The 27,981-nt window shown below is 32.8% G+C and overlaps 5 protein-coding genes across 10 annotated transcripts in view; 4 read left to right on the forward strand and 1 right to left on the reverse strand.

Annotated features, from left to right (window-relative positions):
* The window catches only part of LOC148172514 (RYamide receptor-like), a 55,341-nt gene extending 53,242 nt beyond the window's left edge, over window positions 1–2,099 (forward strand). For all 3 annotated transcript variants that reach the window (XM_088039583.1, XM_088039582.1, XM_088039584.1), the window contains exon 7: window positions 1,793–2,099. In XM_088039583.1, coding sequence (XP_087895709.1) covers window positions 1,793–2,001 — 209 coding nt within the window. In that variant the 3' untranslated portion in view covers window positions 2,002–2,099. The remainder of the gene's footprint in view (window positions 1–1,792) is intronic.
* Window positions 2,100–3,173: 1,074 nt separating this feature from the next.
* Window positions 3,174–8,378, forward strand: LOC148172516 (leucine-rich melanocyte differentiation-associated protein-like). Of its 2 annotated transcripts, none has more exons than XM_088039613.1 (5): window positions 3,174–3,405; window positions 6,890–7,117; window positions 7,666–7,805; window positions 7,868–8,079; window positions 8,247–8,359. In XM_088039613.1, the coding sequence occupies exons 1-5, from the start codon at window positions 3,343–3,345 to the stop codon at window positions 8,324–8,326; spliced, it is 723 nt and encodes a 240-aa protein (XP_087895739.1). In that variant the 5' UTR covers window positions 3,174–3,342; the 3' UTR covers window positions 8,327–8,359. The 2 variants fall into 2 exon arrangements, with proteins under 2 accessions (XP_087895739.1, XP_087895738.1); XM_088039612.1 differs by lacking the exon at window positions 3,174–3,405 and adding an exon at window positions 6,154–6,539 and having other exon boundaries at window positions 8,247–8,378.
* A 270-nt stretch (window positions 8,379–8,648) lies between these two features.
* cindr (CIN85 and CD2AP related) lies at window positions 8,649–14,546 on the forward strand. 2 transcript variants are annotated; one of them, XM_088039571.1, is made up of 4 exons: window positions 8,649–8,924; window positions 8,987–9,445; window positions 10,089–10,670; window positions 12,491–14,546. In XM_088039571.1, exons 1-4 carry the CDS (start codon window positions 8,921–8,923, stop codon window positions 13,240–13,242), a joined length of 1,797 nt encoding a protein of 598 aa, XP_087895697.1. In that variant the 5' UTR covers window positions 8,649–8,920; the 3' UTR covers window positions 13,243–14,546. The 2 variants fall into 2 exon arrangements, with proteins under 2 accessions (XP_087895697.1, XP_087895698.1); XM_088039572.1 differs by having other exon boundaries at window positions 8,990–9,445.
* Window positions 14,547–15,601: 1,055 nt separating this feature from the next.
* Window positions 15,602–27,981, forward strand: part of btsz (bitesize) — a 40,666-nt gene continuing 28,286 nt past the window's right edge. The window contains exons 1-2 of one of the 2 annotated variants that reach the window (XM_088039546.1): window positions 15,602–16,096; window positions 26,416–26,652. In XM_088039546.1, coding sequence (XP_087895672.1) covers window positions 15,945–16,096; window positions 26,416–26,652 — 389 coding nt within the window. In that variant the 5' untranslated portion in view covers window positions 15,602–15,944. The remainder of the gene's footprint in view (window positions 16,097–26,415; window positions 26,653–27,981) is intronic. The other variant, XM_088039545.1, reaches the window with a different exon arrangement.
* LOC148172519 (uncharacterized) lies at window positions 26,704–27,533 on the reverse strand. The gene is made up of 3 exons (XM_088039638.1): window positions 27,246–27,533; window positions 27,018–27,200; window positions 26,704–26,965 (listed from the first exon to the last, which is right to left on the reverse strand). Exons 1-3 carry the CDS (start codon window positions 27,402–27,404, stop codon window positions 26,732–26,734), a joined length of 576 nt encoding a protein of 191 aa, XP_087895764.1. The 5' UTR covers window positions 27,405–27,533; the 3' UTR covers window positions 26,704–26,731.

The raw sequence follows: 27,981 nt of genomic DNA on the forward strand, positions 1-27,981 counted from the left end.
GTTTATTGAATAAATTTTCAAATAATCCGCAACTCATTTAACTAACAGACTTTGTTGCGCTAATATATTTTTGTTGTTTTTCTGGACAGGTATTCTGTTATTCCATTAAAAGCTGAAACCTACTCAATGCTAATATGTATGTACCAGGTACCGCCTAAATGTGTGTAAATTTTTGTTTGTGTTGTTTATAATTAACTAGTAATTAATAACTAACAATTAATTGTACCAGATTTTAGATAATGAAAATTTAATTCAGGAAATTCTGCACCTTTTTAAAATTACTAATGTAATTGCTTTCATAACTACTTCTTTTTTGTTCTTTTTTGTTTCAGTCGTTTATCTTTAAACTCAGAGTCCCTTTCATTCTCCAGACTACTTAAAATTGAAATAATGTCAGAACCAATATTTTATTTTAGCGCAGATTTTTTTAATAAAATGATCAAATTTTCTGCATTACGTAACGAAATTATGATGTAGGCACTCGCCGCATCCATCTTCTTATCCTCTGATGAACTTTTGTAGATGATTTATGACCTTTTCTTTCACAATTGTAACATGAGAAAATATTTTTTGCATCTTTTTTTTGTAAATAATGTTGTTACATTATTCTGATTTAATGTAACTATTAGAAATTTTTTCGTTCTACATATCACTTAGAAAATTGTGACAAAAGGCAAATACTTTTATCAAAACAAAGGCATTATGTTTCTTTAAAATCGTTGCAAACGTATTTAACAGTTTATAAAGCTCACAAGCATTCGTATTTTTGTATTTATGTTTATTTGTTCCATTACTATTATTTATAAACATAATTTATTATGAAATAACTACTAAATAATATGCAAACGATTCAGTTGTATATCAAATATCAATTGAATTATAACTCTAATGTGTAATAAAGTAAAATATAATGTAACCAAAGGTATAAATTGTCCGGATTTATATAATTGCGATTCAAAAGAGAAAAGTTTTAACCAAAAGAATCGACAAAAACGAGTCTCTGAAGAATGGACCACTGCCAAATATTGAGTTAGCAAAAACATTTCATGCCAATGTTGTAAACTATACAACCATAAAATGGCATGTAATGAAAAATGAATAAGAAATCAATAGTGACAGCAATTTCAACTTGCGCCCTTTCGCATATTGCACAATATTTCAAACTGTCTCTTCATAACATCGTTCTAAAGCGGTGCCAATAATAACCAATTTTTTCACTTCAGATTTCTTTAAAAATATCTAAACTGAAGTGAACCATACGTACACTTTGGTAAAAAGTATCACAATAAATGTCAGATTCTCGTCGTAATTTTCCTGTTTTACATGTTTTAAATCGAACATAAATTTCTTATACCATAACATTGTGAGGAAGCTACACCTCATTACGTCATTGTCATTAGCCATTTCAACTTTGTTCTACCACGTACGTTTACTTCATATGCTGTTTTTCACTTTGTTAATTCAGCCCTAATAAATACCAGTGTTAAAACGCGATCGGTAGCAAAAAATTGACTCGTTAAAGCACGATTTGTGCGAATAAATTACACATATTTGTTAAACCATTCGTGAAATATGCCGGAACAAGAAATAAAAAATTCCTGCATAACGCGAAAAACTGAAACATTCCGTCTATTATAACAGTTTGGTTCAATCGAATTTTCTGTTTTCATTTCAGCTATCTAACTGAATGGGAACTAAATCTTAACAATTCAATTGCTGTGAGGTCAAGAGAAAAGCCATTTTCTATACTCACTATTTTTAAGCCCTCTGCTTATCGTGTAACTTATTGCAGGCATGGAAGGCAGCACAGAAAGTACATTTCTTCAGAGAACAAATACCTGCACCACCTACATCAGCATGAAACGCAAGAACTGTAACAGAATGTCCACTTGCAACCATCAATTACCAGTGAGATCGGCTTCTTTGTTGAGAAATTCAAACACACATAATGGCGTAAGAAGGATAAGATACCCTCAGAACATTATGGATGAACAAATGTGAAGGCGCACAAAAAATCTCTGTTTACAAAGATTTATGTGATTAATTAAGGTAGCAAATAAGTCGAAAATACATGTCCAATTTATGTAGTTCCAACCTTCAAGATTTTATTTATTAAATAATTGTACGATGACTACGTGTTTACTTCAAATTAAATAAAAACGATCTCTTGACTCTAATTAAGGTAAGTCAATTTTTCATATTTTCTTCATCTCCGTTCTCCAGTAGCTGAAAGTTTATTAAAATAAAGAGCTTGCCGACGCACAACTGTAGGAAGTCCAACACATAAACACAAAAAAGCTTTGAGTTACTGTCCAAGAAGATTAATTAGCTTCATCAATCTCAGGTTTGAAAGCTAATAAACTGTAAAACGTTCTCATTTCAAAACGTCCAACCACGTTGTATTATTTTTCTTGGAACGCTAATAACTTAGGAGCGGTAAATATACAAATACATAATATACAGAACATGCATATATGATGGTAACGTGATGAAACCACTAATGCATTTAAAAGACATTTCTGAAACAAGAAACGGTAAACTTTGAACAAAGACTTCATAGATACTTAAAGGATAACAAAAGCAAAAAGTCATTTAAGTACGAAAATAAGAAGACACTTTCTCTCACGTTTCACTATAACAAAATCTCTTTCATGTTAGGAGGCGCTCTATAAAATATAAGACTGGAGAACTATATGTAATATAATCACTCAGATAAAAGAGCATTTTTCTATGCAATTGTACGTAAATGTTTACAATGGGGTGTCAAATTCTTCTCCCGATATTGGAGTATATTAAGAACAACATGCACTGTCTTGGTTTCACTATTTATATCTGTTGCAGCGCGTCGATTGATTTAAAAATATCCCGCCGTACATTTACATGTCAAAACAAGATAACAACACAAACAAGATAATGTTTATCTCAAAGAAACCATTTATCAGAAGTCAACAACCAACAATTTGTTCTTTCACTGACCTAAACTACACAGAAAAACAATTTAAATAAATTTCAAGCTTCTAAAATTCCCTTTAATAGATATTTATTTTCAAACCCTCAAGACAATACGAATTTCACATGTATAAAAAGACGTTATCAACACTATCAAACCGTACTTTACAACAATGGTAATTTACATAGAAGTGATAAATACCAGTGTGTACTCATTTCATTTTTGTCTGATAACGATTTCATCAACTTTGTACCTACACAGTTCCTTGCGCACTCCGTGTATCAATCTTGACTGGAATGAATATTGCGGTTTTCTAGTACGAGTTAGAATGTGCGACCACGATAGTAATATGTAAGGTTTCCTGTGAAATATTCTGATTATGTCGAGCTTCAATGAGTGCAAATATGGCTGACTTACAAATGCTTCCTAGTTCAGTGACGTTTGTTGATAATCGTGTAAGTACAAAGTGAGGTTTTCAAGATTAATCCATGGTTAATATCTCTTCCATTTTATAGTAAAATCGGTAGTTATTGACAACTGATTGATTTATTGGATAGTAATTAAATGAAATCTGTGACCTAGTTTGCACGGATTGTTTTACAGATGGATTTGTTTTCAACTAAATAATTAATTAAGAAAATGGCATTTTTGTTAGATGATAGCTGTTTATTAAAATTTTTGTATTTAGGTAAACTTTAAATTTGCAAAAGGCTAAATAATGAAATACGTAATTACTTAGTTGGTTTACATTACCTAAAGTTTTTGCAAACTACAGAGTTTAAATGCATGCTCTGCTATTTTCAGCATTAACAAATTGAATTTATGCGAGTCCATGGTAGGATGAATTCTCGTTATCACAATGAAGTTGGCGACCCATAAAATTCGGACAAAAAACGGTGCTAGGCGGTTGTGGGGCAGTTAAATAAAGTGAATTATACATCGCACTAAACGTAAAGTCGTATTATTGGTTGTATAACAAATCAAGTATTTATACTCAATATTTTAAAATATAGTCTGTTCAGTTTCTTTATCAAGACAACAATGACGACAAAACTTCTTTGCTAAACATTTTTCTGAATAGAACGAAATTTTGGAATCAACACAAATGTATATCTTTAACAAGCTCGTTAAAAGTGGCATTAGAATGTTTTCCTATTGCAAATCTTTTCAGAGACGGTTGAAAAGAAGTAGGTACGTGTAAACATATTACTGAAACCAATGTTTTTCTGGAAAAATATATGCATTATGTATGTAGATTTTTCAGTTTTTGATTAAAAACTCAATCATACAACTTCACAATTTTCAGTTTATAAAATTCCGCGGTTTTAAGGCTTGGATACGTCGTCACAGTAAACCGAAGCTTGTTTGTAAAAAGGTTTATTTAACATAGTTGTAACCTCAAGATACATATAAAATTACTGTGTAATTTAAAAATAATTCCTATCAGTCGTTGTATCTTTATCGCAAGATTGTACGAAACTTCCAACTTATTATACCTGCCTGAACGAAAAAAAACATTTTGTGTAATTTATAATCAGTTTAACTTTACAGCAAAGAATTTAATACTAAAATTATTTACATTAAATACATGGCGTAAATAAATCGATCGAACTTTTAATTACTCTTAAAAGATATTATTGTTCTACATGAGTATAATATGAAAACTTTATGAAACTTTTTACCATTTATAGTCGTAGTACTGTATGTAAACCTGTGGGCGAAACTTATCTACACCCAAAGTAATGAGATTATTTAGTTTCTATAGAATATCTTACCTACAACATTACAGTACATGTCATGTTTATTTATCAAACAAAAAGTAAACTCAACCTACGCTTAGCAACGGTAACAAAAAGAGTAATTAAGTTTATCCGATACACTACTGAACTAAATTACGCCACCAAAGTTCTTTATGGTTATGAAACTTTAGAAAATCTCAACTTTGAGAAGTAAACCATGCAAGGAATTTAATTGAACCTACTCTGCTAAGTAATATGCCAAGTGGTATAGTGAAATGGCACGTGCACACATGTAAATAAGTTTGAAACTTTTGATTATAAATAGAAAATTAACAGTTTGTTCTGTTTTGCGCAACGAGCTTTATTATTATACCAATTTGATACATCAAAATTTAACAATGTTTGAAATAAACAATCTCAGTGTGGTCTCAATGTTTCGACTTTCTTCTTATTCCAGCGTCTTTAAAACTGACAACTTATTATTGACATATTTATTTAATTTTTTAAGTGAACTGTAAGCTTCCTCAAAAGTTTTTGCTCGATGTTTCACTGAGCTGAGGATAAACACAACACATTGAAATTCGGCATAGACCAGGATATAAGAAAAAAATATTCAAGCAATAACTATCATATGAAAAATTTATAACTTTCCGTCGAAGGCTTTTAATCTTGGATCTTTCACAGTAAAATTGAAAAACGATTTTCTCTCAGACCAACAAGGGAATTGTTTTTTGATCTGTTCATAGTGACGGTGCATTAAGAAATCTGAACTCGTTACTTGAAATTTCTTTTACTGAATGCGAAAATTAATTTGACATTTGTTTTGTACAATCTGGTTAACTACTTAAACGGAGTTTGTTTTTAATCTTTGCCGAGTGCTTTTCACAGATTAAAATGATAAATCTAATGCACCAAATAATGGATGTAATATGGATATACATGAATGAAAATAAGTACGGAAACGGAATATATCTATTAAAAATTCTTAAAAATGTCACACGTCCAGATCGTCAAGCATTTCTTTCGAAATAACTTTGAGGCCTTCACCATAGATGCAACTCAGAACGTTGACTTATGTGATAAGACTATTAAGAAGCAATTATCTCTAATTTACAATCATTTATTAAATTAAATAATAAATTCGCCTTGAAAATTTCAATCACCTTCACAGAGACATAACATGAAATATGAATGGCATCTAATCTCAAGCAATTATTGTATTTTTAACTCTTGAAGTGATTCGCTCGTTCACTTCGAAATTATCAATCTCATTTTATTTTTTATTTTTTGCTCGATAAATTATTTTTTTGTACTGTCACAACAAACACCTACAAGATAACTCGGTGACCTTCGATGGAAATAAACTTGCACCACCCAAATGTCATGAACCTTTTGCATTTTATTGATTGATCAAAACTGACTGAGTGCAAAGATCTTAACATTTTTAGTTGTATTCGATGGAATTAGCCCAATAAACACTGAAAACGTATTTCCGTAATAAACAAGATTAAATTTATAGGGCTTCTTTCTGATGGTGAAAAATATAAAAATACCTGTTCAGTATAAATTATAAAGCCACACATGAAGTAGAAAATTGCTATCAAAATGAAGCGATAGTGACAGTACAAACATTTTTTATACTCCTGCAAAGACTGAAGAAAAGTTATCGGTGTTTATGGAGATGAATACAATAACAACCGTTATTAATGTCAGAAAAAGCTACACAAAAATCAGTACAACATTACTTCAGTTGTGACATTGTAGTAGAGACGAGAGTAAGAAACAGTTTTCGATATTCGCAAATTAGTTACACTAAACAAATGAATAACTTACAAACCAAACATGAAAAGGTAAGAATCTCTTTTAAAGTTACACTCACGTCGGTTGTTATAAGCTAAGTTATCGTAATGGTCTGGTATCAACACTAACGAAATACGAAAAGAAATAATAAAATCTTTATTTTGTTTCAAGTTTAACAAAAGCGCTGTGTACGCACTATTAACAATAATAAGTTAAGTAAAAGAATTTAATCTGCCAAGTAAGAGAAAATAATCCTCGGCTGATGAACCAATTAAGTCAGCAGCAGCCCCGAAATTGAATTTATTACTTGCTTTCGAATACTTAAATCGGTTTATCGCGTTGAATAATTTATAGACTTATCCTCATTTATTTTACAATAATGACCTGAAAATTGTTTCAGCTATGCTACAGTGGACAAAAGTGTCAAAGAATCCCAGAAGCTTTGGTGAAATTGTACGGTGCGAAAGTACAAAGCTTGGATCTGAGTTACAATGAATTAGTTACTTTGCGGGGTTTAGAAGGATTTCCACTATTGAGAGAGCTCGTACTGGACAATAATCAACTTACTGATTCACTGGTCGTTCCTTATTTGCCTCACTTGCAAACGCTTTCACTTAACAAAAATGGGGTAAGTGTTTCTTTTGTAATGAAAAATAGAAGATTTCAATTTAATTGTATGTTGGTGGCTTAAAAAATCTACAAAGTAGTAAGACAGCCAGCCCTAAAATGTGTTAATCTGTCTGGTCTGATGGAATTTTCCAAGCTTAATCTGTCTGGTAACAATTCGACAAAATCAATTGAAATAAAATAAAATCTAATTAAATAAATGGGTTGTAGCGAGTTCAAATCATTGTCGTCTTCCACAAATCCTCTTACATCTTAGAGAAATCTGAAGAAAGAACATCATTTAATTTATTTTCATTTGACTCACTGCAGCGCATTAATTACTGTATTTATTACTCCATATTTAATTACCTGTTATTTCAGTTTGTTCAATTTTATTGACATTGAAGAATTGTCCATACTCATTTGACCAATTCTTTACATTATCACATTAATGTGACAGTCATAAATAAATATATAAATCAAATATGAAATCACAAACTAATCATAACTCGAACTGTTTCAGTTTCAGAATTGATGAAATTTTAATAATCAAATTCTCATTTTTCGTAGATATCAGATATCGAATCTCTCATTACAAAAATACGCCACAATCTCCCATCGTTAACATATTTAAGTTTGTTGGGAAACAAAGCATGTCCTAATCAACTTTCAAGCATTGACAACGATGAGGAGGATTATCAAAGGTACAGGTGAGTTATCGGTTTCAATAGTTTAAAATGAAAATCACGTTTGTTTTGTATTATTTTTTCAGATACTACGTTTTGCATTTCCTCCCATCACTCAAGTTCTTGGATTCAAATAAAGTCCGTGAATCGGAAAAGAACGAGGCACGTCGTAGAGGACAATTTATGAAAGTCGTTAGACCCAACATATCAAATATAAACGAGAATGCACTAAATAATACCAACTCAAATTCTTTTACGCCATTACCCAAGTCAATAAGAAATCCAGACGATTTTAGGGGTAGGTATTAACGATATTTATGAGTTTCGGAAAATAACTCAAATCTTTATGACTTGTCGCTTCACATTTATAGTCATTTCTTGTGGATTAATCGGAAGAAGACGTCACAAAATTTATATTTCATTTAGTTAGTAAATTTTGTTTCTAATTTGGTCGTATTGTTTTAGGTGCTTACGGAAAATGCAGATATCGATACAACGGCAAGCACTCGGAAGGAAACAGATTTATTTGTAATAGCGATCTCTAATAATTCTTCTTTGTTAATATTAAATCTTTAATAAAGTTTTGTTTTAAAAACAAACTTTGTCTTTATAAAATTAAATAACAAAAAATTAGAATAAAAACCGCCATTTGTTTCAAATTATAAAACGACACCTATTGTCCCCAATGCAAACCATCTAACTCAAATAAAATTTCAAAGAGAGCGCCACTACACGTCAGCACTTTTATGTCAAAATTACAGAGGCACCTCGTTATGTAAGATAAAACATGACATTTAGCTTTAAAGCATACACATTTTAATCAATGAAAATTATTATGTGATATATTTTAAAGATATTGATAAAACAAATATGTTATCGTGCCTCTGTGGCTGGTGAAGATATCGATTTTTTGTTGGTGGAAAATCAACGACGCCACTGACAGTTTACGTCGGTTTACGTAATCACAGGCTGCCAGTGACACATTCTAGGGATTTTGTGTGTCAAGCAAAACAGTAAACGTCGTTTGCTGAAGTTAATAAATAATAGAATATATTTATTATGATATCATAAGGGCAGGGCAAGTTTCATTATGTTTGATAATGTATCAAAATTAATAATATTATAGTTCTCGCTGCAAAATGGGTCAGTATTCTTCAAATATCTCCGATTTGTGTTAAAAACTTGATTTATAAATTCTGTTTCAGTAGAAGTGCTAGTGGAACACGACTATACCGCAAAAGAACCCAACGAATTAACAATCACAAAAGGCGATATTGTAAAGGATGTAGTCAAAAAGCAGGGTGGTTGGTGGGAAGGAACATTGAGGGATAAGAAGGGATTGTTTCCTGACAATTTTGTCAAAGTGATAGACAAAGACTCCTCTGTAGTGTTAAGAAATAGAAAGGATGCGTCCAGAATAAGGCAGTGTAGGGTTGTGTTTAGTTATAAGCAAGACCATGAAGATGAGCTTAATTTAAATGTTGGTGATATAATCGAGATATTAGGAGAAGAGGAAGAAGGTTGGTGGAGAGGCTTCTTGAATGGAAAAGAAGGTGTCTTTCCATCGAATTTTGTGGAGGAAATTGTGCCTGTCGCCTCTAAGCATAATACTAGCAAAGAAAATCTAACTAATGATGCCGTGCCGCCGCTTTTTGCTAAACCCAGTAAGTTATTGCCTACTTTCAAGACCTCATTTTTTGAGTTCATACTTTGGAGAACATCCATGTGGTTATACAACACCTTATGACCTTAATTATTATTATTTTAAGTATAATGAGTTTCCAAGTAACTAACATTTTTTTGAAGAATTGGCAGGAAAACCGGAAAATTCTGATCTTATCTCTGATATGAGAGCGATAAAAAATTTCATACGTTTTTCTATCTAAGTGACTATTGTTGACGCACATTCACTCATGATAAAAATTGTATCTATTCAGTTAACAATTTCTATTTGATCTATTTATTTTTTCAAGAATTTTTTTAATCGTTATACCTGTAACCACTTTTTTATCGATATATTACAATTTATGTATTGATATCTTGTTATTTTGAGATTACGAATGTTCACTTTCTGACCCAGTTTTAAACACAAAAGTATATCTTTAGTGTTTTTTAAATATTTAAAGAGATAAAACTGTTTGATCGTATTTGTGCATGAATCATTTATTTTATCCGAAATAGTGTAAATTCTAATCTGAAATTTATCTGAGAGTAACTGCAAAAGTAGACTTTTCGTTAATATACTGTTTATAAATAACTGTTAACTGAGCGAGGCGAAGAATTTTTAAATAGCACATCTTGTTCCAGCTAAAACGCTTTGCGAAGTAAAATTCGCTTACAAAGCACAAAACGAAGACGAATTATCGCTCAAAGAAGGCGACTTAGTAACACTCCTTAGCAAAGACGGCCAGGATCCAGGCTGGTGGAAAGGCGAATTAAACGGCGTAATTGGAGTTTTCCCAGACAACTTCGTTACGCTTTTACCACCTCCCGTTGAAAACTCCTTGAAAGATGAAAAGAAATATAAATCTCTCATGGAGCCGGCCTCCATTAAACCAAGTACCATAAATGCACAACGAAAATCGCTGGAATCCCTCACTAACAATAAACAAGAAGTAGAGACGGTGAGCCCTAAGGCGACACCACCGGTACCGAGCAAAAAACCGAGTATACCCATCAAGAAGTCACCTTCTGGGTCTAGTTCATCGGGAGGCATTTTCACAGGTCTTAAGAAAAAAATCGTGGATGTTGTCGATGGCGCTACAGGCAGCAAAATTTCACCACCAAAGATTGAGGCTAGTGAGAGTGCCGTTGCGGAGAATGTTTTCGATGATGTGCATAGGCGACCACTGCTTGCGGACGTTAGGGCCAGTCGCCCCAAAGCCCCGGGTAAGGAAATTAAATTCAATATTTTTTTATTTGATAGAAATTAACTCACAGCTCGTTTTCGCAAGTTTAAACTTGAGCTACTTTGAAAAATAACTTCATTTAAATTCAACGCGCGCTGAAATATGCGCTATAACTTTTATGTCGATTTGGAGTGAGCGTTTTCTGCTCTACTGAAAGAGGGATAATTGCAAAATTTTCAACGTACATTGACGTTAAATTGAGTGTCACCAAGTAACAAAAAAATTCAAGCTTGCTAATCCCTGCAAACTGGTTTTATTGCGAATTTTTTTTATCAGCGCGAATTGTGTTGAAATTGTATCAAAAAGATATCTAAAAAAATTGATTTTAAAACCCAAAACATGTTTTTATCGATATAAAATGATAATATAACTTCACGTCCAAATTTTCGGAAATATAAGACGTAAGACGATATTGGATCACTTTTAAAATAATAATAATATGTTTTTTCATCTGCATTTATTATTAGTAGCATCAAATGAATATAATCATATTCAAACTATATTTATTCTGCGATAAGATTAGGTATCACTCTTAAGTTAATTTAATTTCACCTGTACGTGCCAGCGTGTTACAAGTGTGAAGTCTTGAATAATGGATGAAATGGAAACTGATACTGATACAGACATTATCCTTAGAATCGATGAATCAGGTGAGAAGACACATTCTCAAGCACCACCAGTAGTGATTAAATTCATCTTTTTTTTCAATATAAATTAACAAAACATTAATAATAAAAGTAGTGACGAAACTAAGTGAAGTCACTACCTAATAATAAAATTGTGTACATTATGAAATCATGGATTCTAGCGATGAGTTAGCAAATCATTTCAACAAAACAACAATAAAAATTGCGATGAACGTGGAAAACTATAACGGTGTTCACATACTGAACTTATCTCGCTTATTCAAATCGGGCTAAAGATGCATTTTTATGTATCGCGTGTGCGATCAGGACTTCCCCTGAAACAGATGTCTTATTAAGCTTACCATGAACTTTAAAGTTATCATAAAATGAGTACAATAACCTCTTATTGTTTGCGATTTGGACTACAGAGCTCTGTTGTGTGCATATTAAAACTGTAAATCATAGAAGTAGTTTGCGAATTTCCAAACAAATTAACACTAACTTATGCAAACAGGAAAAAAGCTTTTAAATGTCATATGGTCAAAGTCATCTTTATTGATGAATTCATAGAGTGATTCAGAGTTTGAAAGTCATATTTAGCGATTGTCTGGCTTTGTTTGCTTTTGTATTAAGATGATTATGGCGAAGCTGCTTGTCGGTGGTAAAACGAAACCTTTTGTGCTGAAGAATCTTTGCTTATGTCGAGAATCATAATTCGTTCATTAAATCAGAAAGAGGGACTTTCTCAAGAATGTAATTATTTAATTATGGAGATGCGGCTATCAACGTTAGTAGATGAATCACTACATCCGGACCTTGTTCGTTATCTACATACATCTTTTAACAAAATGTTACCACCTGCGCCATCTGAAATTAATGTCATGTATTTTTATTTCTTTAAAAGAAGGTAATGTTAACTTTACCCTTTCTCCGAAGAGAAGTTCGACCAACAGTTATGAGTATCTCTCTCAGTTTTAATGCTCAAACAGTGTTGTTTGATAGTTGTTACTTATCTGTAGCCCAATCACCACGAAAAATGTTGGCTCAAAGTGGTAAAATGAACTCTTTTTTTGCATATTTCAAGTTAGTTGACACAATTCCGGTGACCCCGGAATTCTCGTATTCGTCTTGCACGAGTGTCTTTATGTACAATTTTTTATAATTTTTTTTTCAGGTCGGCGCCCGCCTTCGATTGTCGGCCGCGACCCGGAACCGGGTCTCGTCAACGGCAATACCGATCACAGTATGGAAACGGTAACGGAAACGCAAAACTTTCTCAGTTCTAACACAGAGGCGGCTCCTGAGGAAGCCAAACCAAAAGTCCGTGAATGGGCGAAGCATCCTGCCCCATGGCTGGAAGAAATGAAACTTAACCAAGCAAAACGAAGCTCAAACGTTCCAGTTCAAGAAAAACCAAAACTGACTCCTACAGAGAAAATTGAAGATGAAAAACCGAGAAAAGAACCGAGTCCTGTAGATAAATCTAAGTCAATAACAAATTTGGTTCCTCGGGTGAAAACTCCCACTAATGAGACCCCAAGTATTCGAAACAAACCTCACGTGCCACTTCCTTCGAGACCACAGACAATACAGAATGTGTCTAACTTAACAGATATTATGTATTCGCAGAAACATTCCACGCCAGTTCATTCGAGAGTTTCGCCTATTACCAACAGGACGCCTTCGCCTATGCAAAAAGTTGATGGTAATGCCGGCGGCGACCATGTAGAAGAGCCGGATAAGCGGTATACGGAGTTGGAACAAAGGATAGCGAGGCTTGAGGAGTTGTTGGAGAAACAGCAACAGAGTCACGAAGCGGCCATTGAGGAACTTAAAGGGAAGTTACAACTAGAAGCTGAGTTGAGAATGAAACTTCAAGCGCAATTTGAAAGGTTTGCGTCAGACAGTGCAATTCAACAACTTTAAATTTTATTTTTATGTTATGTATATTCAAGTATGTTTCGCCATTTATATTGTAGTAGTGAGTGCAGTTTTGCGTTTCAACAAACGTTCAGCAATTTAATTACTATTCCGCCGCTTATAAAGTATAAAACATACGCTTAGCTTCAATGCATTTAAGTGTCAGATAAGTAAAAACAACGATAACTTTTTATTTCTAGTTTTGAGTTATTACTTGTGCCAATTTCAAATCGTTTAGGCAGTTAGATACGCTTTAAAACATTCTTAGTTTTAATTTTCATTATTTGAGATCTTAGCAAACGGGTTACAAACAGTATCGTTCCTATCATCTCAACGATTTAGTAATTTTGCATGTTCCTACCACATTCTAATTTATTGTCGTGATGGATCTCAGTCTTTCATTGGTTTTTAATTGTAAAGTTGCTTTCTTTTTTCAACGAATCAACGTTTTCAAAGTCTAGTCAATAAAATAACGTTACTCTTTTAACTTGTGTTTCTGACTTCAGAGTGTCGCGACATTCCCGGAACAATACTAATTAAATTGCTGAATTTATAATTAATTGAGAGAGAATTGCAAGATTTTATATAAAAACAACAACTACCGCAATTTTTATATAGCATTTTTACCACTTTAGCCTAATTAACAGATATATTGTGAAAGTATTAAAAAATCATTCCATTGCTCAGTAGTGAGAATTTAGGGTTTTCACCATCTATTTATTTTATTCGACTATTTTCATTAACATGTGTATATTTTATTCCATTTATCTTTTTTAAGATTATAAGTGTACTTTATTGTTTGTTTCTGTGCATGTGGGTTGCCGCTAGTACTTTTATAGCCACGATTGTTTGCTTGGCTGACATCTATCATATCATGCTATTTTTGACGAGATAGTCTTTATATATATATATTTTGTTTGTGAGTTGTATTTTTATATCCTTGTATTATTTATAAATTAAGTGTTCGAAAAAGGTGATAGGATAGCTTTTAAATAACATAAACCGCTAAATGGAATTGCTTTGGATATTGGTAGCTGAAATTAGATTTTTTTCAAGGGTTTAAATTGTTTAGATGATCCAACTAGAACCTGACTGAAAGTGTACATTTTAAGAAAAAAATTAAACCCTCAACACTAATATATATTCGCAATTAATTTCCAGAGTGAGTTATTTATAAAAACAAGGATAAAATATGTTGTAATTTTAAACATTCCATGATTCACTTAATGTAAATAAAATAAATTTATTTAAATGAAAGAATTGTACTTAGAAATATTGTTGATAAATAACAATAAATAAGATACCTAAAAGGATTGGCTCGATTATTGTTTACTTTTTCGTCTAGACGAAGATTATAGACCCTTCTGTGTATGAATAGGGCGAGTAATAATAAAAAACGCGTTTTTTTTTTGGAGACCTCCACATTTCGTACTAAACGAAAACTTTCTAATCTGCCTAAACATGTCGTGGGTTACTTACAAACGTCCTACGTCTCCTACAAACATAATTTACTACACGCCATCGCTTATTACTGCTTTTCAAGTAACTGTATTAGGATATACATTAATTTTAAATCTGTGAAGAATAATATTTGATGTGCCCACGAAAGATTTATAGCATCACTTACTCAAATTCGAACTCAATTGAATTCGAGAAAGAGCTTTTCTGAAAACAAAAACTTCTTGAAAATATCGCAATAGTAGGTGTTCCACAGATAAAAGACTATTCATAAGCAAAAAGAACAAGGAAACTGTCCGATGCCTGGTGTAATCTTAAGACAAGTGTAGACAAAAGTGAGCAACAGGTGGACTAAAGAGAGTAAAATAAGTTTGGAGTATAAGCAAGGTTTGGAAACGAGACCTCCAAACACCCTGTATATTGTTTTGAGACTCTCGCTCCATAAGTGAAAACTGTCTTTGTTTTTACCATTCATTACAATAAAAGAAAACCCACCCGCAATGCCTGTTTTAATTAGAACCCCGTTTCAATGATTGTTCTAATTAGAAGCCCCCTCTTTAATTAAAACCACAAATTACAAAGCATCCACGACAAAAATCAACATGTGTAATTCCCAATAAAATTTAAAAACCAACTAAATCATTAATTTTTATTTGGACTAATGGATTGAAAAAGCCGCATTCATTCCGTTCCGTCCCATTCCGCCTCTGCACAGCGAAATGAATAGCAAGAAAGCGACACCTGTAAAAAACCCACCTGTTGGAGGGTGTATTCCAGTGACGTCAGAGAGTAATTTTGCTATCACGTTTATGAGGTGGAAGCTGCTGGTCGCTATAGATACCCGCTAAAAGCTCTGGGAGGGGAAGCAAACAGAAAATCCACAATCCACCGCAGTTGGTATCTTGCCGTGCGTGATCGAGTGTTAACATTGTGCACCGAAGGAAAATCGTGAATCGAACACGTGTCGAATTTTCCGAAAACTTGAACACTGCCAATTTTTGAAAAATCCACTCTGGCAAATTTAGTGTGTCAAATTTATCTTTAAAATATACGGAATTAATTGTAGTTAAAACTCAATTCTGAACTCTGAAGATATTTAACAGAACAAATAATTCCTCGTCTAAACACCAAGGTTGTGCAATAATCTGATAAATTTATACTGTCGGTAATATTTTATCTCAAACCGCTTGAATTAATTAAATTGTAATTGCCCCCGAAATTAGCAATAATTCACAAATTTATGCGAAGTGATGTCATGTTGTGAGGATCCAGCGTGTTCCCATGCTGTGGTTGCTGCAGCAACGAAAGAAGCGATACGTTTGACCGACAAGGAAAGGGAAATTATCCTGGGAGTCCTTGGCCGCGACGAGCAGCTAAGAAGAGACCAACAACTACGACTTATGTAAGTTTTGGACAAAAAATTCGTGGGGTCCTTACAAAATTCGAGTTAAATTGATTTATGAAGAAGCAGGAAGTGTCACAAATTACAAACGTGATCAGACGTATTGATTCTCGTTGCTTTTGATGAAGCGTGATGAACGTGATTTCCTGATTTTACATTCGTTGCTGCTTTGAAAATTAATTAGGTTTAATTTTCGCGAAATAGCTGTCAAGCGAAACTATTCTTGAACTTTTAGTTCGTGGACATAACTGCAATAATTAAGATTGTTTTATGTGTTTCTTAGGGAGATAAAAGTGAATTTTTAGGGTTGTACCAATTTGAATATCTTTGGATCTTTATCTAAAATTGTGCATCATAAACTCCATACCGGAACGGAATTTTTTGAGATAAATAACTTCCTGGAATTTAATTGAAGTTTCTTGAAAATTGCTAGAGAAAACAGTTTTCAGGAAATCTTGTTAAGTTAAGAATGAATCAATTTTAATACGTCTGTATTAAATTTAATAACCAAAACAAAAACGAACTTCTTGTAAGGGTGGAAACTTGTTTCGTGGAGAGGTAGTAATGAAAACGTTCTTCTGGGAATTCACGAAACTTTGGCACTTATAAAAGTTGTTGTCCATTATTTTTAAAGATACAATTGGTCGCGGTTGATCCACAGTGGCGTGATGAGTGTGGTAAATTATTCGATTAGTCACGTTCAAAAAATATTTCACTTTCCTCGCTCGAAAATTAACGAGAATAGATGTTTCTGAACAACTGATTCTGCCCATCATTGTGGGGTTTTTATAGAATGCGAAGATAATATTGTGATTACGAAAGCCATTGGAAGCTATGCAAAATACCAAAATATCTCATTATCTAGTCTAAGTGTTAAAATGCATTTATAACGCCCGAGCGTTTTCCCATATTTCCGAATTGAAATGTGTTAGTGTGACGGGGCGTTTAGCAAATCAAATTTCATCTCAGCGCTGTGAAGTGTCCACCGATAACTTTGAATTTTCCAGTTTATACTGGTGAAAACACTGATCTATTTAGAACTGGCGATAATAAAATTGTAAAGTTTTTAATTTTATGAAATAAAGCTTTATAAAGTTTAGGAAAAGCGGTTGCTCGTAGCAAACATTTACTATTTAAAAGTTCATTACTTGTTATATTGACGCGGTGTTAGTATTTCAAAAGAATTTCATTTATTTAACGAGGTTTGAAGTTCGTTTCATTTTAAACATGTGCTTAATACAAAAAGTTTCGATAACAAAGCATTCTTGCTTTGATGAGTTTCCTAATTGTAAGTACCAAGAAAATAAAAAAGTGTTTTTATTCAAGGAATTTTCTTAGTACCTACTACGTTACAAGTACCTACTTGTTTCAAGTCTTCAATACAATCAATCAGATCTTTATTGCAATGGTACGTTTAGGTAAATTACAACAAAATCATTTGCAAGTCGATATTGTGTAAACCTGACTTCTTTCCATCGCCAAATATAGCACTGTGTACGATAGGCAGAATAATCGTAGGTATTGTAACACCTACAGCTTTGGGTTCAGTGAAATTTGGACATTCAGTAGAATTCCAGTTCTGAGAAGAGAAACTTTCATTACATTTTAACAACCTTTGTCTACCTAGCAATTTTTCTTGATAACTGTCGAAATATCTCATAACTTCCAACTCGAAATTTTGTCACAAGTCATAACTTGCTCGCGACAAATAAACTGAAAAGTTCTCATTCTTTCATACATTACAGAGTAAACTGTCTAAAAATAATAACATTGTAGTAATAAAATGAATGAGTTTTACTTCTTCAATTCACTCCACTTTTATCTTGTCACAGAATAAAAAATTAAGAGGGTTGGGTAGAGTCTGTCATTTCTAATCTCTAATTATGAATTCACACAAATGTTACAATAGGAAACCACTAATCGTAAAATATGTACAGTTCCTGCTAAACCCGTTAATTAAACGTCAATTTGAAGGCAATTTAGATCGTTGTTGTCTCGAAAGAAAGTGGGTGTACATGTTTTTACTCGTCAAGAATAGATTCAGGTGCTACTGAAAGGCGAATGGATGTACTAATAAAAAAGTTCTTACTGCATGTTTTTTCAGTTAGCTTTCATAAAGTAAATAGTATGTCAACAACACTGCGGCGTCGAGGTTTATCTTTTTGGACGTCTCTGCATTTGCCTTTTGTGTGGTGCAAATTAAATTTTAATATTAAACAGCTGCAAGTGAACACTGAAAACGAACCCAGCATCTATTGACAAAATTTTTGATGGAAAAACTTCTAACAATGGTGAAAGCGCAGAGTCATTATTTTGGATAATAGTGTATATTATTTTTTTATTCGTCTTACGTAACTGCTTCTAACTTTATTTGAGATAAAAATTATCGGACATTTTCCGGTTTGTACAATTAAATATGTTGTCATTTCCTGAAGAAGTTCAATATGGCCTCATTTCAAACTAGATTATTAGTTTTATGGGAAAAAGAGTAATTTCTTTGGCGACATGCTTCCGTTACATCGGAAATTGAGATTTATTTTGTCTGCGTTATTGTAGATATGCATATTTACCATCCGCCCACATGTGATAGCTGAATAAAAATATCTAAAAAGTGAAACATTTAATAAAATAACAAACCGACGTCATTTAATAAAATAACAAAGCAACTGCACTAAAACATTTGAATTGTTAACAATAATTACCCATAATTTCTATTGTCTACAAATCATTATTTTTAACTGATACTGATAACAAAATCTTTAAAAAACGATTTAATTACCTGAACTACACTTGAATCTGGCCACTTTCAACATTCCGTAAACAACAAGGAAATCATTAAGAATGTTTCCATTTCTAAGAACAAAAAGTGCACGGCGTTATGACTTGCTAATGACAAAGATGTCCTAATTCAGAAAACAATTAAAAAAATATTTTTCTTCTTTTGTTTCTTCATGATTGATTACGTGAAACTGGATAAAACTGTTTGATGTTCGAATAAGTAATATGCACTGAGATAAGCATCATGGTTTCCTTTTAGTTTCGTATTGTAAAAAATTGAATAGAAATGAACTAATCGGAGGGTGCCGAATTGAATGAGGAAACCGTGATAAGAAAACAAAAAATTCACCTTTCTTAAACTTCCGATTTGGTTCAACTTGGCACGCAGCAAACTCCAATATCTCGATTATTTTTCCAAAAATCAAAGATCAAATTACACTCCATTATTTAGTAGGGTAAATCACGCCCAGCTGTATCCTGAAGGTCAGTTTTAATTTAATTTTGACTTTATAAGCAATTTATTCACATTCGTACTAATATTTGGAACCTCAAAAAAACAAACAAACAAACATATTTTGCAAACTTTTCTCAGGTCACAATTGATGTTTTAGCATAAACTCATTCTGTCGGAAGTGATGATATGCACTCTGTATGTATAGATATGTATCAAGTTGCTTTGCGTGTATTTGTGGTATAAATCTCCAACAATAAGCACACCTTATCATAATCATGAATGGTTTACTATTTTGAACTCACTTCCGATTAAGCTTCCCACTATAATTTATTGCAAAGCTGTTTTTCAATGTCAAAGGTTGATTTGAGTTCTTTTCCTAGTTTTACTATATCCTTACTTAACAATGTTAAGAGGATTCTGTTCAATATAGAATCTCTAGCAAAATAAAAATTATAGTCTCGTAAATTATAATTAAAATTTTTGCTCTTTGGCAACAACCCAAAATTTAAAACGCTTGTAATTCGACATACGTTAAAAAATCGAACAGTGTTGAAGTCAACGTAAAATTCTGCGTAAAATGAACTCGAGAATGAACTTCAATAACGCAAGTTTGCTCCAAAAATAAACGAGATATTGGCCGTATAAGTTTGACATCATGAATTTTCGACTTTTGTAAAAGTACGAATTTTTACCTAAAAAAAATAGAGAAATACGATGGCGAAATCCGTTTTTTTCATTTGTTGTTTGAGTATCCATACTTTCGAACCTTCAAAAATATGGTCCTCTGGCTACTACTCAAAAATTCAAACGACTATAACTCGATTATTTCTTGGCATAGAAATTAAAGGTAAACGAACCCAAATAACTTGAATTTACTTGACAAATAAACGAGATATTGATCAAAATCTGTTTCAATTGGTCGTTTTAGGATGATTTTCAATAATTTTTGCGAGGCGAAACAGCAGTTCGAAATCTACCAACTGGCTACATTTCAGATCGATGGATCAACTAGTTTACGAATGGCGCCCAAAAAACAAAAAATTGGAAATTTTTCATCGATTGAGTCGGAAATTTTTTTCGCAAAAGACCTGACCATCTAATTTTTGAGCATTTGAGGGCGAATTCCAATCGAGAAAAACGTTACCGAAAACCATTTCTTTTTATCTGTTGTAGTACGATATCGAGAAGATATCGAGGGTTAAAAATTTGAAAAACAAAAATTAACTATCCGAAATTTTAAATGACTATAACTTAGTTATTCGTACGTGAATTTAGAGCCCGGATTTAGAATCTACGCGAAATTCTGCGAACAATGAGCTCCAATAACGCAAATTTGCGAGATATCAATCGTAGAAGTTTGACATAATTTTCGTCATGAAATGGCGAAGACCGCATACAGATATGATGTTTGATACATTTCGCAATTAAATATTTACTATCCGAAACCTTAACTGGTTCTAATTTCTTTTATTTGTCGAAGTAAGTTAAAAATTCGCAAATTTTTGTATTTTGCGAGAAATTCTGCGTAAAATGAGCACCAATGATTTAAGTTTGCTCTACAAACAAGCAACATATTGACCGAATTGAATTTGCGTACATAATTTTTTTTGTTTTTGGGCCCACAGCTTTCATTTGAAACCAAGTTCTCAAATTATTTTATTATAAACTTTAGATTACAATTCCTATAAGCGAAATACGGCTGGAATTCCCTTAAATAGGAAACTAAAATTTGTCGAATATATCGTATCTGACCATTGTCTATAACAGATCTAAGCAAACAATTTCCATTTTTGGCGTGCAAACTTTTGAAAACCCAACATGCACCACCTGTTTCTTAAATTTTACCTTGTAAACTTGTCTTAAGAGTTGAATAACTGTTGTGCAGCGCATGCGCACCTCTCCACACCTTGAGAGGAACTGTACAATCTCTTACGGAGGTGAAGTATAGACTTGGAAATACAAAAGTGAAATCTTTGTGGGACCGGTCAGTTCCTTGTGATAATTTTTGCGCGTTTTCGGTGTAAAAACGACAGAAATGTAGTGCAATAAATCGAGTGACTCATCGCGTGATTGTTGTACCAAGAAAGCTTTCTTTTGTTTGTTAAGATCTGTGGGTTTGTGTCCTAACGAAGCAGTGATATTTCCACGAAATCGTACCGACAAGAATAATGTGATAGTGTTACATTTATGTTCAGGTATAAAAGAGGGGGTGTAGTACCCATGATATTCAAGGGTGGTACTCGGCGCGGTGTCATTTGATCGAGAGGCATTCACATCACTGAATCATGAAGTTTTGATTAACATGACAAGTACTTTCAGTGGTATTAAGATACCACATAAAACATGAGTCTCTTTATACCGCAAGGGTCAATAACCCTGCATTATAGATGCAATAAAACCCACAATTACGTTTATCAATTATAGGTATTACTATGTTCACGTCTTTGTTTTGTCTTCCACTTAAATTGTGATAAACAGTCATCGGGTGACTTTTATAGCAATTGGTGCGGCGGTGAAATAAAAGAGAAAAAAAAGGAATGTTTTCATTGACCTTGCGTTTGGCGCCGATAAAGGTGGAATTAATTAAGTGCACTTAACTAAGTAATTTAACTGGAACAATACTGATACATTTCTGGCTATCAACGTTGCATAACTATTCTCTTGGCTGTCATGCAAAATTCGAAAGTATGTCACAAAACGATTTTAATATTCTTCAATAAAATTCATTTCAATTTTATGATGTATCCTTCCTGTTTCCGTCAAAGAAACTTGAGTTTATCATAATTACGAAATTAATAATTTAATAACTCTTAGTTGCAGACTTGCACCAATCAAAGTGCACAATTAGAGAATAATTACATGTCTACATGAGTGTTTCAGATTGTTTAATAACACATTTATCGAGAGAGAGTTTTGATTGAAACTACGAAAAAATAAAGGGCATGCTTTCTAACTTTAATCAAAATTTTTGCTCAAAGTTTGCAGGTACTATAAAAACGTTTGAGATAATAACAGTGGAAACATTGTATAAAATGCTTGTCTCTGACTAATCTATTTGCATTTTAAAACACGCTTCCTTCTCATTGTCGCATTCCTAGACAGTTTTTAATAATATATTCCTGCCACATGCTATCCATAATCCAGTTCCACAATAGAAACATTGAATAGGAGATGTATTTGATGTATCTTGACAAAATAAATAGCTCGAAGTAAATGTTATTTACCTTCTATGTTTGAACGAATGAGTTCAACATCCAAAACGAAAAGTCGCTATTTACTTCTTTCATAAATTACTTAGCGGGTTGCGCGCCTGGTAAAAAAACAAGTGAAGCTAGGATTGGATTCTATTCTAATAAGAAGGTGGAAATAATTTTATCGATTTTAAACAATATTTTTGTAAATGCACTAGATTTCACTTCAATAATTTATCAAGAAACAGTCAGTCTGTAATATTTTTAATAGAGGCTTTATATGTTTTAATAAAAGACTAATTACATCTTTAACTGACAGATAAACTTAACTACACAATAAATATAATTTTAATGAGATTTAATTGCTACTTCGGGCTTTAATTATTCTTCAGTAATGTTTTATAATATTACGAACATTGACGTTGACGCTCTCACGATTATAACATCTTTCTGATTTAATTAACTGTAAAACCGTATTTTTTGCAAAATCTTTTTAAAACTCTTTCAAAGGCCCAATTAACGTGACAAACCATGAAATACTCGTGGGATCGACATTTCGGATGTTAGAACAGAGAAAAAGTTTTGCGACTGGTATTGCAAGTTGTTAATTAGTTAAGATTCAGACATTCATGCAAGTTTTATGAGAGCATGACCCGACACTTCGTGGTAAATTCTACTCAACTTAATGCAACTTTTATTGTATGGTTTCTTTAATGCTTATCTAAATAAAGGAAAACTTTTCAAAGACATTTCAAGAAACGTGGTCAAAACGGCGTTTCTATGAAATAAGAAATACTTATATTAAAGGTTTGCTTTTGCATTGGTGGCAATGTTGCCATATAGGTAATAAAGTTATTGACAGGTTGGAAAATGTAAACATAAACATATACTTGCTTACTTCCTCGTAAATCAAAAGTAGCACTGGTTTAAGTGATAAAAGTTCTACTTTATTGCAGTGCCACAAAAAGTAAAGTAGTTGCGATATAGTTACAGTAGTTTTATAGGTGTTTTTTTCTGCATATATTAAGGAGGAACTTAAGCTGCTTAAGTCGCTCCAAATGAAATATCCATTTGGGGAACGAATATTTAGAAAAAATATTGGAAATAGAAGTTGTATTTACATAGAAATATGCAAATTCAGAAGAAGGCGTATTAGCTGCATTGCTCAGATTAATGCCTTCTATTCGCTTGCTTTAGATGCCTGTACATTTTTCTCATTTAAATTGATTTTATGTAATTGCTTCCGTTTTATGTTTTTTCCTGGAAAATCTTGCTTCTTAGGTATTTTTAATCTAAAGTGAATGTAAGCTGAGCTGTCTTTACTGTAGCATCTCCATTTTTAACTACTGATAGAACTGTGAACGCAGTGACAATTTTGGATATTTCAAGCAAGAAGCCGTTTTTTGGAAACTATTCAAAAACGCCTTTAATAATTGAAGTTCATGTTATATTATTCTGACGATTTATTATGAAATGGTTCCGGATACCTTGACAGCGAAAGGTATCCTACCGTCATAACCAGGTCGCAGACTTCTTATTTCCGACAACCTACACATTCTCATTACTGCCGGACTTGATATCTTCGTTGGCGTCGACCTAATAATGTGTGCGATTTCTAGACCCGATAACAGACCTTTCTTTATCATTACCAAGACGAAGGACGCGACAAAGTTTTCACGTTATCAAAAAAGTTTTTGATCTATTTAATAAATTTTTAAAATAAATGTATCAAAGATTTCTCATCTGGCGTGATTTTTATTCCTCGTAAATATCTGTCCCACGCTTAATTAATTACTTGTTCTTGCAGATCTGTTTACATAAATTGGGTTTTTATAGTGCGTAATTTTTTTAATAGATTTTGGTGCAAAGCGCGTGGATTAAATTATGTAATTAAAAGAACGCCAATCAAAAAGTTTGTTTACCATGACCGGAAAATATTATGAAATTTATAATTTGAAGATCACATCTTTGTGTGTAAAATAAGCTAAATAAGAGTTTCCATTCTAAAACGATTTTAATTCTTGCAATTTTGTAGTTGAAAACTGTCTCCACCATGTTCTGTTTAAACATACAAAAGTTTTATTTCAAAAACACTCAAACTAAAAGCGCACTCCGATGCGAGTTTTTATTATTAGAAATGTCACATTGCGAATGCTAGAATGAGTACTAAACAATCTGTCTTTGATCCTTAATATGTTAATTTTTTGTTGTCTGGTCCCAAAATGGACCTGCAGACTAGCTACAATATTTATACATTTTTTAATCGATTTTTAATGCTAAATTATCTTGATATACGCAGTCGTTTGTTTTTAATTCTGATCGACGCTAGAGGAAAGAATTCTATTGTGGCAACTACTATAAACCACAGAGGTAATGTAGAGTCTCTTTGATAAAAACGGAATTCATTGCTTGACTAGTGAACCGTGAATTTTATAATAACAAATCATTTTGCGTCAGGTGATTGAAACGACGTTGATTTTATCTTTAGTAATAGGATTCGTGTAAGGTATTCGACCGAAGTTATAGTCCCAAATGTCTAAATATGAGCCTCATTTTAATTCCCTGGAAACTTAAAACTTTATACCTGAACATAAATGTATTTTACAGCAACAATGACCCATCACGTGCTGCTATTTTTCAATAAACCGATTCGCTATGGGTGTGTCTGGGATAAGTTACTAAAATTCGTGTTTTAAATCGAAAATCTAATGGCTGCCATTGCTGCATTTTTCAATACGGATGACAATGGGTAAGTGGAAACACGTGTGTATTATTCTTCGTTGCCCAATAATATGTTTGATACCCGTGCAATATTTTTATTATATTCAAGGCTAATAATTATTCAGCAAATTGCCAAGGTTGTTTATGTGGGGTATTACAAAACTCTTTAACCCAAAATTGTTGAAGAACGAATGGGAATTACGTTTCCTCGGTTTTCGACTGTTCAATGTTAACGAAAAATATAATTATACGATTTTTTTGTTGATTCATTTATTTAATCATTCCAATTAGATACAACATTCGCAGCTTCAGTCGGTAATAATGATAATAACGTAACGCTTACAACACTTCGAACCCACCTTCAGTATTTTCCGCGTTAAAAAAACAATGATTCATACGTATTGTTTTACAACAGTTTGTTACATAAAGTTATGTATTTCGCATTGTTTGATTCTTTTAATTTAACAAGCGTGAGCGAGTCTGCTGTATTCATTATTCCAGACATTTAAAAAACGTTTAAGAATCAATTAAGCGTTTGCCAATGTTAGGAAGAATCTAATTGCATAAATGTAATTTAACAGACCATTATGAACGTGTGCGAAAAATGTTGCAATTTGAAACACTTTTATTATTTAATCAAAGAACATATTAGTGAAAACTTTCAAATTATGATTTTTCGAAATGTTTAGGTCACGAATCTACATACAATGGCATTCGTTTAGGGGACCTCTGACGTTTTCTGAAGGTGCAAGCCCGCCTTTATGTTATAAGAAGTTTGTAGTGAAACAACTTGGAAGCATTTCTGCCGCTTCACCTTTCGATTACATAAATTCTAAAATATTTGTGACTCAAACGTAGAAAAAGAATTTGACGATTTTTTTTAATTCAATTGAGTCGAATTCGAAAATCAACATAGAACAACTCCAGCACGTATAAATAAGCACGAAAAGTTTTGTAATCCTCTTTCGGTGGTACCTTTTTCAAGATAAATACAGAGCAAAATTTGAATAAAGTCAAACAGAAACGTAATTTCACATTAAGCAATTTTTCTCTCCAGAAACTTCGTTATTATCTAAAGTAATCCAGCTCAGGTGAAGTAGGTAATCCTAAGACATTTATTACAAAACTTGCTTAATTTATTATCGTGCAACGATTAATTGTAGCTTTATTTTTAGGCATCTCAAAGCGGAACTTCAAAACTTGCGCAGAAAAGGGGCCTTGCGACCATCGGCTGATTGGGACAGTACAGGACCGGATCCTGATCGATCTTGCGGAAGATGTCGCGTAGAATTGGGTCGAGTAATCAACAGAGGAGCTTACTGTCGAGCATGTCGACTCAAAGTATGCAAGGGATGTAGGGAATACTCATTAAGAACAACCGATTGGGTCTGCACGGTCTGCCACAAGCACATGTAAGTTTAATTTTGCGAGTTTGAAGGGATGAGGGTCAATAATTCCAAGTGTAAAAAGAAGCTTTTTTATTAAACAACATTAACCAAAAGTAAGCTCGTAATTTTCGGACGCGCAAATGCCAATTGATAGATCACCACCATCAACTCTTGCACGGGGACATCTCTCCTTAAATTTCTGATAGTTGGCTTCCGAAGTCTGACAGGCCACGACTTCATTATCCCTGTTTATTATTTGATCTATTTCATCGCATAGTTCAAGCAGATTTGCGTTGCAACTAACAGCCTCACAGTCAGGTCGCGTGATTGATTTTATCTGGTCATTATATTTAATTAGATAAGTTCAATCAAGATGAGACGAAACTTACAGAAGCTGGAACATTAAAACCTCGGTTAAGGTCAACCATCAATAAATCGTAAAACCCTCCAAACACATAAGTCTCGAAAGCCACCCTAATTGTAGTAACAGGGTATTCACATGGTGTAAGCAAACATTCTTCCGGGTAAGTGTAGAAACTACCTTCCCACTCGTCTAGAACTAGTATCTCCGACTGCAAAAAAGTGGTAAAAACAGAATGCGAAAATCAAAAACTTACATAATTTCCGGCTTCAATTAATGTTCCGTTCTTGGGGGGATGACCTACCGCTTCCAAAACGAAAACAAGATTATCTGTCCCAGTGTTATTAATACGGATGTAATTAGCTTCAATTAATGTTAAAAAACTAGCAACTATGAAAATCTTAATGAGCGACATTGTTGAAATCTCTCTCCCAACTCGACTTTTTTGGATTTGATCTCATTTCAAATGTGATAAGAAAACACCGCGCATCATCTGTACTTATCGTGATAGTTAAATTGCAACAAGATTCTTGTTAATTAGGTTTATAATTAATTGCAGCCTTTTCAGCATTTGCTATGTATTAATGAATTAGATTTCCGGGAATGATATGAAAATGTTGTGGGATAAATTTTATTTTCGTGTTTTATTTATTTTTTGCCTTCACTCCAAAGATAGATCAGTGTGGGTATAATAGTTATGTTTACAACTTTGTTAAAAATGAATTATTGTTATTTGTCACTGGTAATCGTTAAATATAATTCTATTGATCAGATCAGGTGCAGGAAATTTTTGTAAAATGAAATGAAAATTTGGATTGAACGTTTAGTCTAAATGAGAAGACACTTTTCATATTTCCACTTCTAAAAACGAAATTTCAGCGTGAGGAACAATAGGCACTTCATATTTCGAGCGATCAAGATAAGCATTTGCGTTTTTTGATGACGGCCAGGAATTGACAATGATTGCATTGTTAATATTTTGGCTGCCAAAT

Source organism: Gnatocerus cornutus, chromosome 6, assembly GCF_029298725.1.
Source record: "Gnatocerus cornutus isolate USDA-ARS CGAHR chromosome 6, icGnaCorn1.1, whole genome shotgun sequence".
Classification (NCBI taxonomy): domain Eukaryota; kingdom Metazoa; phylum Arthropoda; class Insecta; order Coleoptera; family Tenebrionidae; genus Gnatocerus; species Gnatocerus cornutus.

What these genes read in the sequence shown, in the direction of transcription:
- LOC148172516 (XM_088039612.1), top strand. Translation starts at nt 6,396, where the DNA reads ATGTCAGAAAAAGCTACACAAAAATCAGTACAACATTACTTCAGTTGT. An exon ending in TACAAACCAAACATGAAAAG is followed by an intron (nt 6,540 to 6,889) that starts GTAAGAATCTCT and finishes AAATTGTTTCAG; the next exon opens with CTATGCTACAGTGGACAAAA. An exon ending in AAATCCAGACGATTTTAGGG is followed by an intron (nt 8,080 to 8,246) that starts GTAGGTATTAAC and finishes GTATTGTTTTAG; the next exon opens with GTGCTTACGGAAAATGCAGA.
- cindr (XM_088039571.1), top strand. An exon ending in GCCGCTTTTTGCTAAACCCA is followed by an intron (nt 9,446 to 10,088) that starts GTAAGTTATTGC and finishes ATCTTGTTCCAG; the next exon opens with CTAAAACGCTTTGCGAAGTA. An exon ending in CAGTCGCCCCAAAGCCCCGG is followed by an intron (nt 10,671 to 12,490) that starts GTAAGGAAATTA and finishes TTTTTTTTTCAG; the next exon opens with GTCGGCGCCCGCCTTCGATT.
- LOC148172519 (XM_088039638.1), bottom strand. Translation starts at nt 27,404, where the DNA reads ATGTCGCTCATTAAGATTTTCATAGTTGCTAGTTTTTTAACATTAATT. An exon ending in TAATTGAAGCCGGAAATTAT is followed by an intron (nt 27,201 to 27,245) that starts GTAAGTTTTTGA and finishes ACTTTTTTGCAG; the next exon opens with TCGGAGATACTAGTTCTAGA. An exon ending in GTTTTAATGTTCCAGCTTCT is followed by an intron (nt 26,966 to 27,017) that starts GTAAGTTTCGTC and finishes TATAATGACCAG; the next exon opens with ATAAAATCAATCACGCGACC.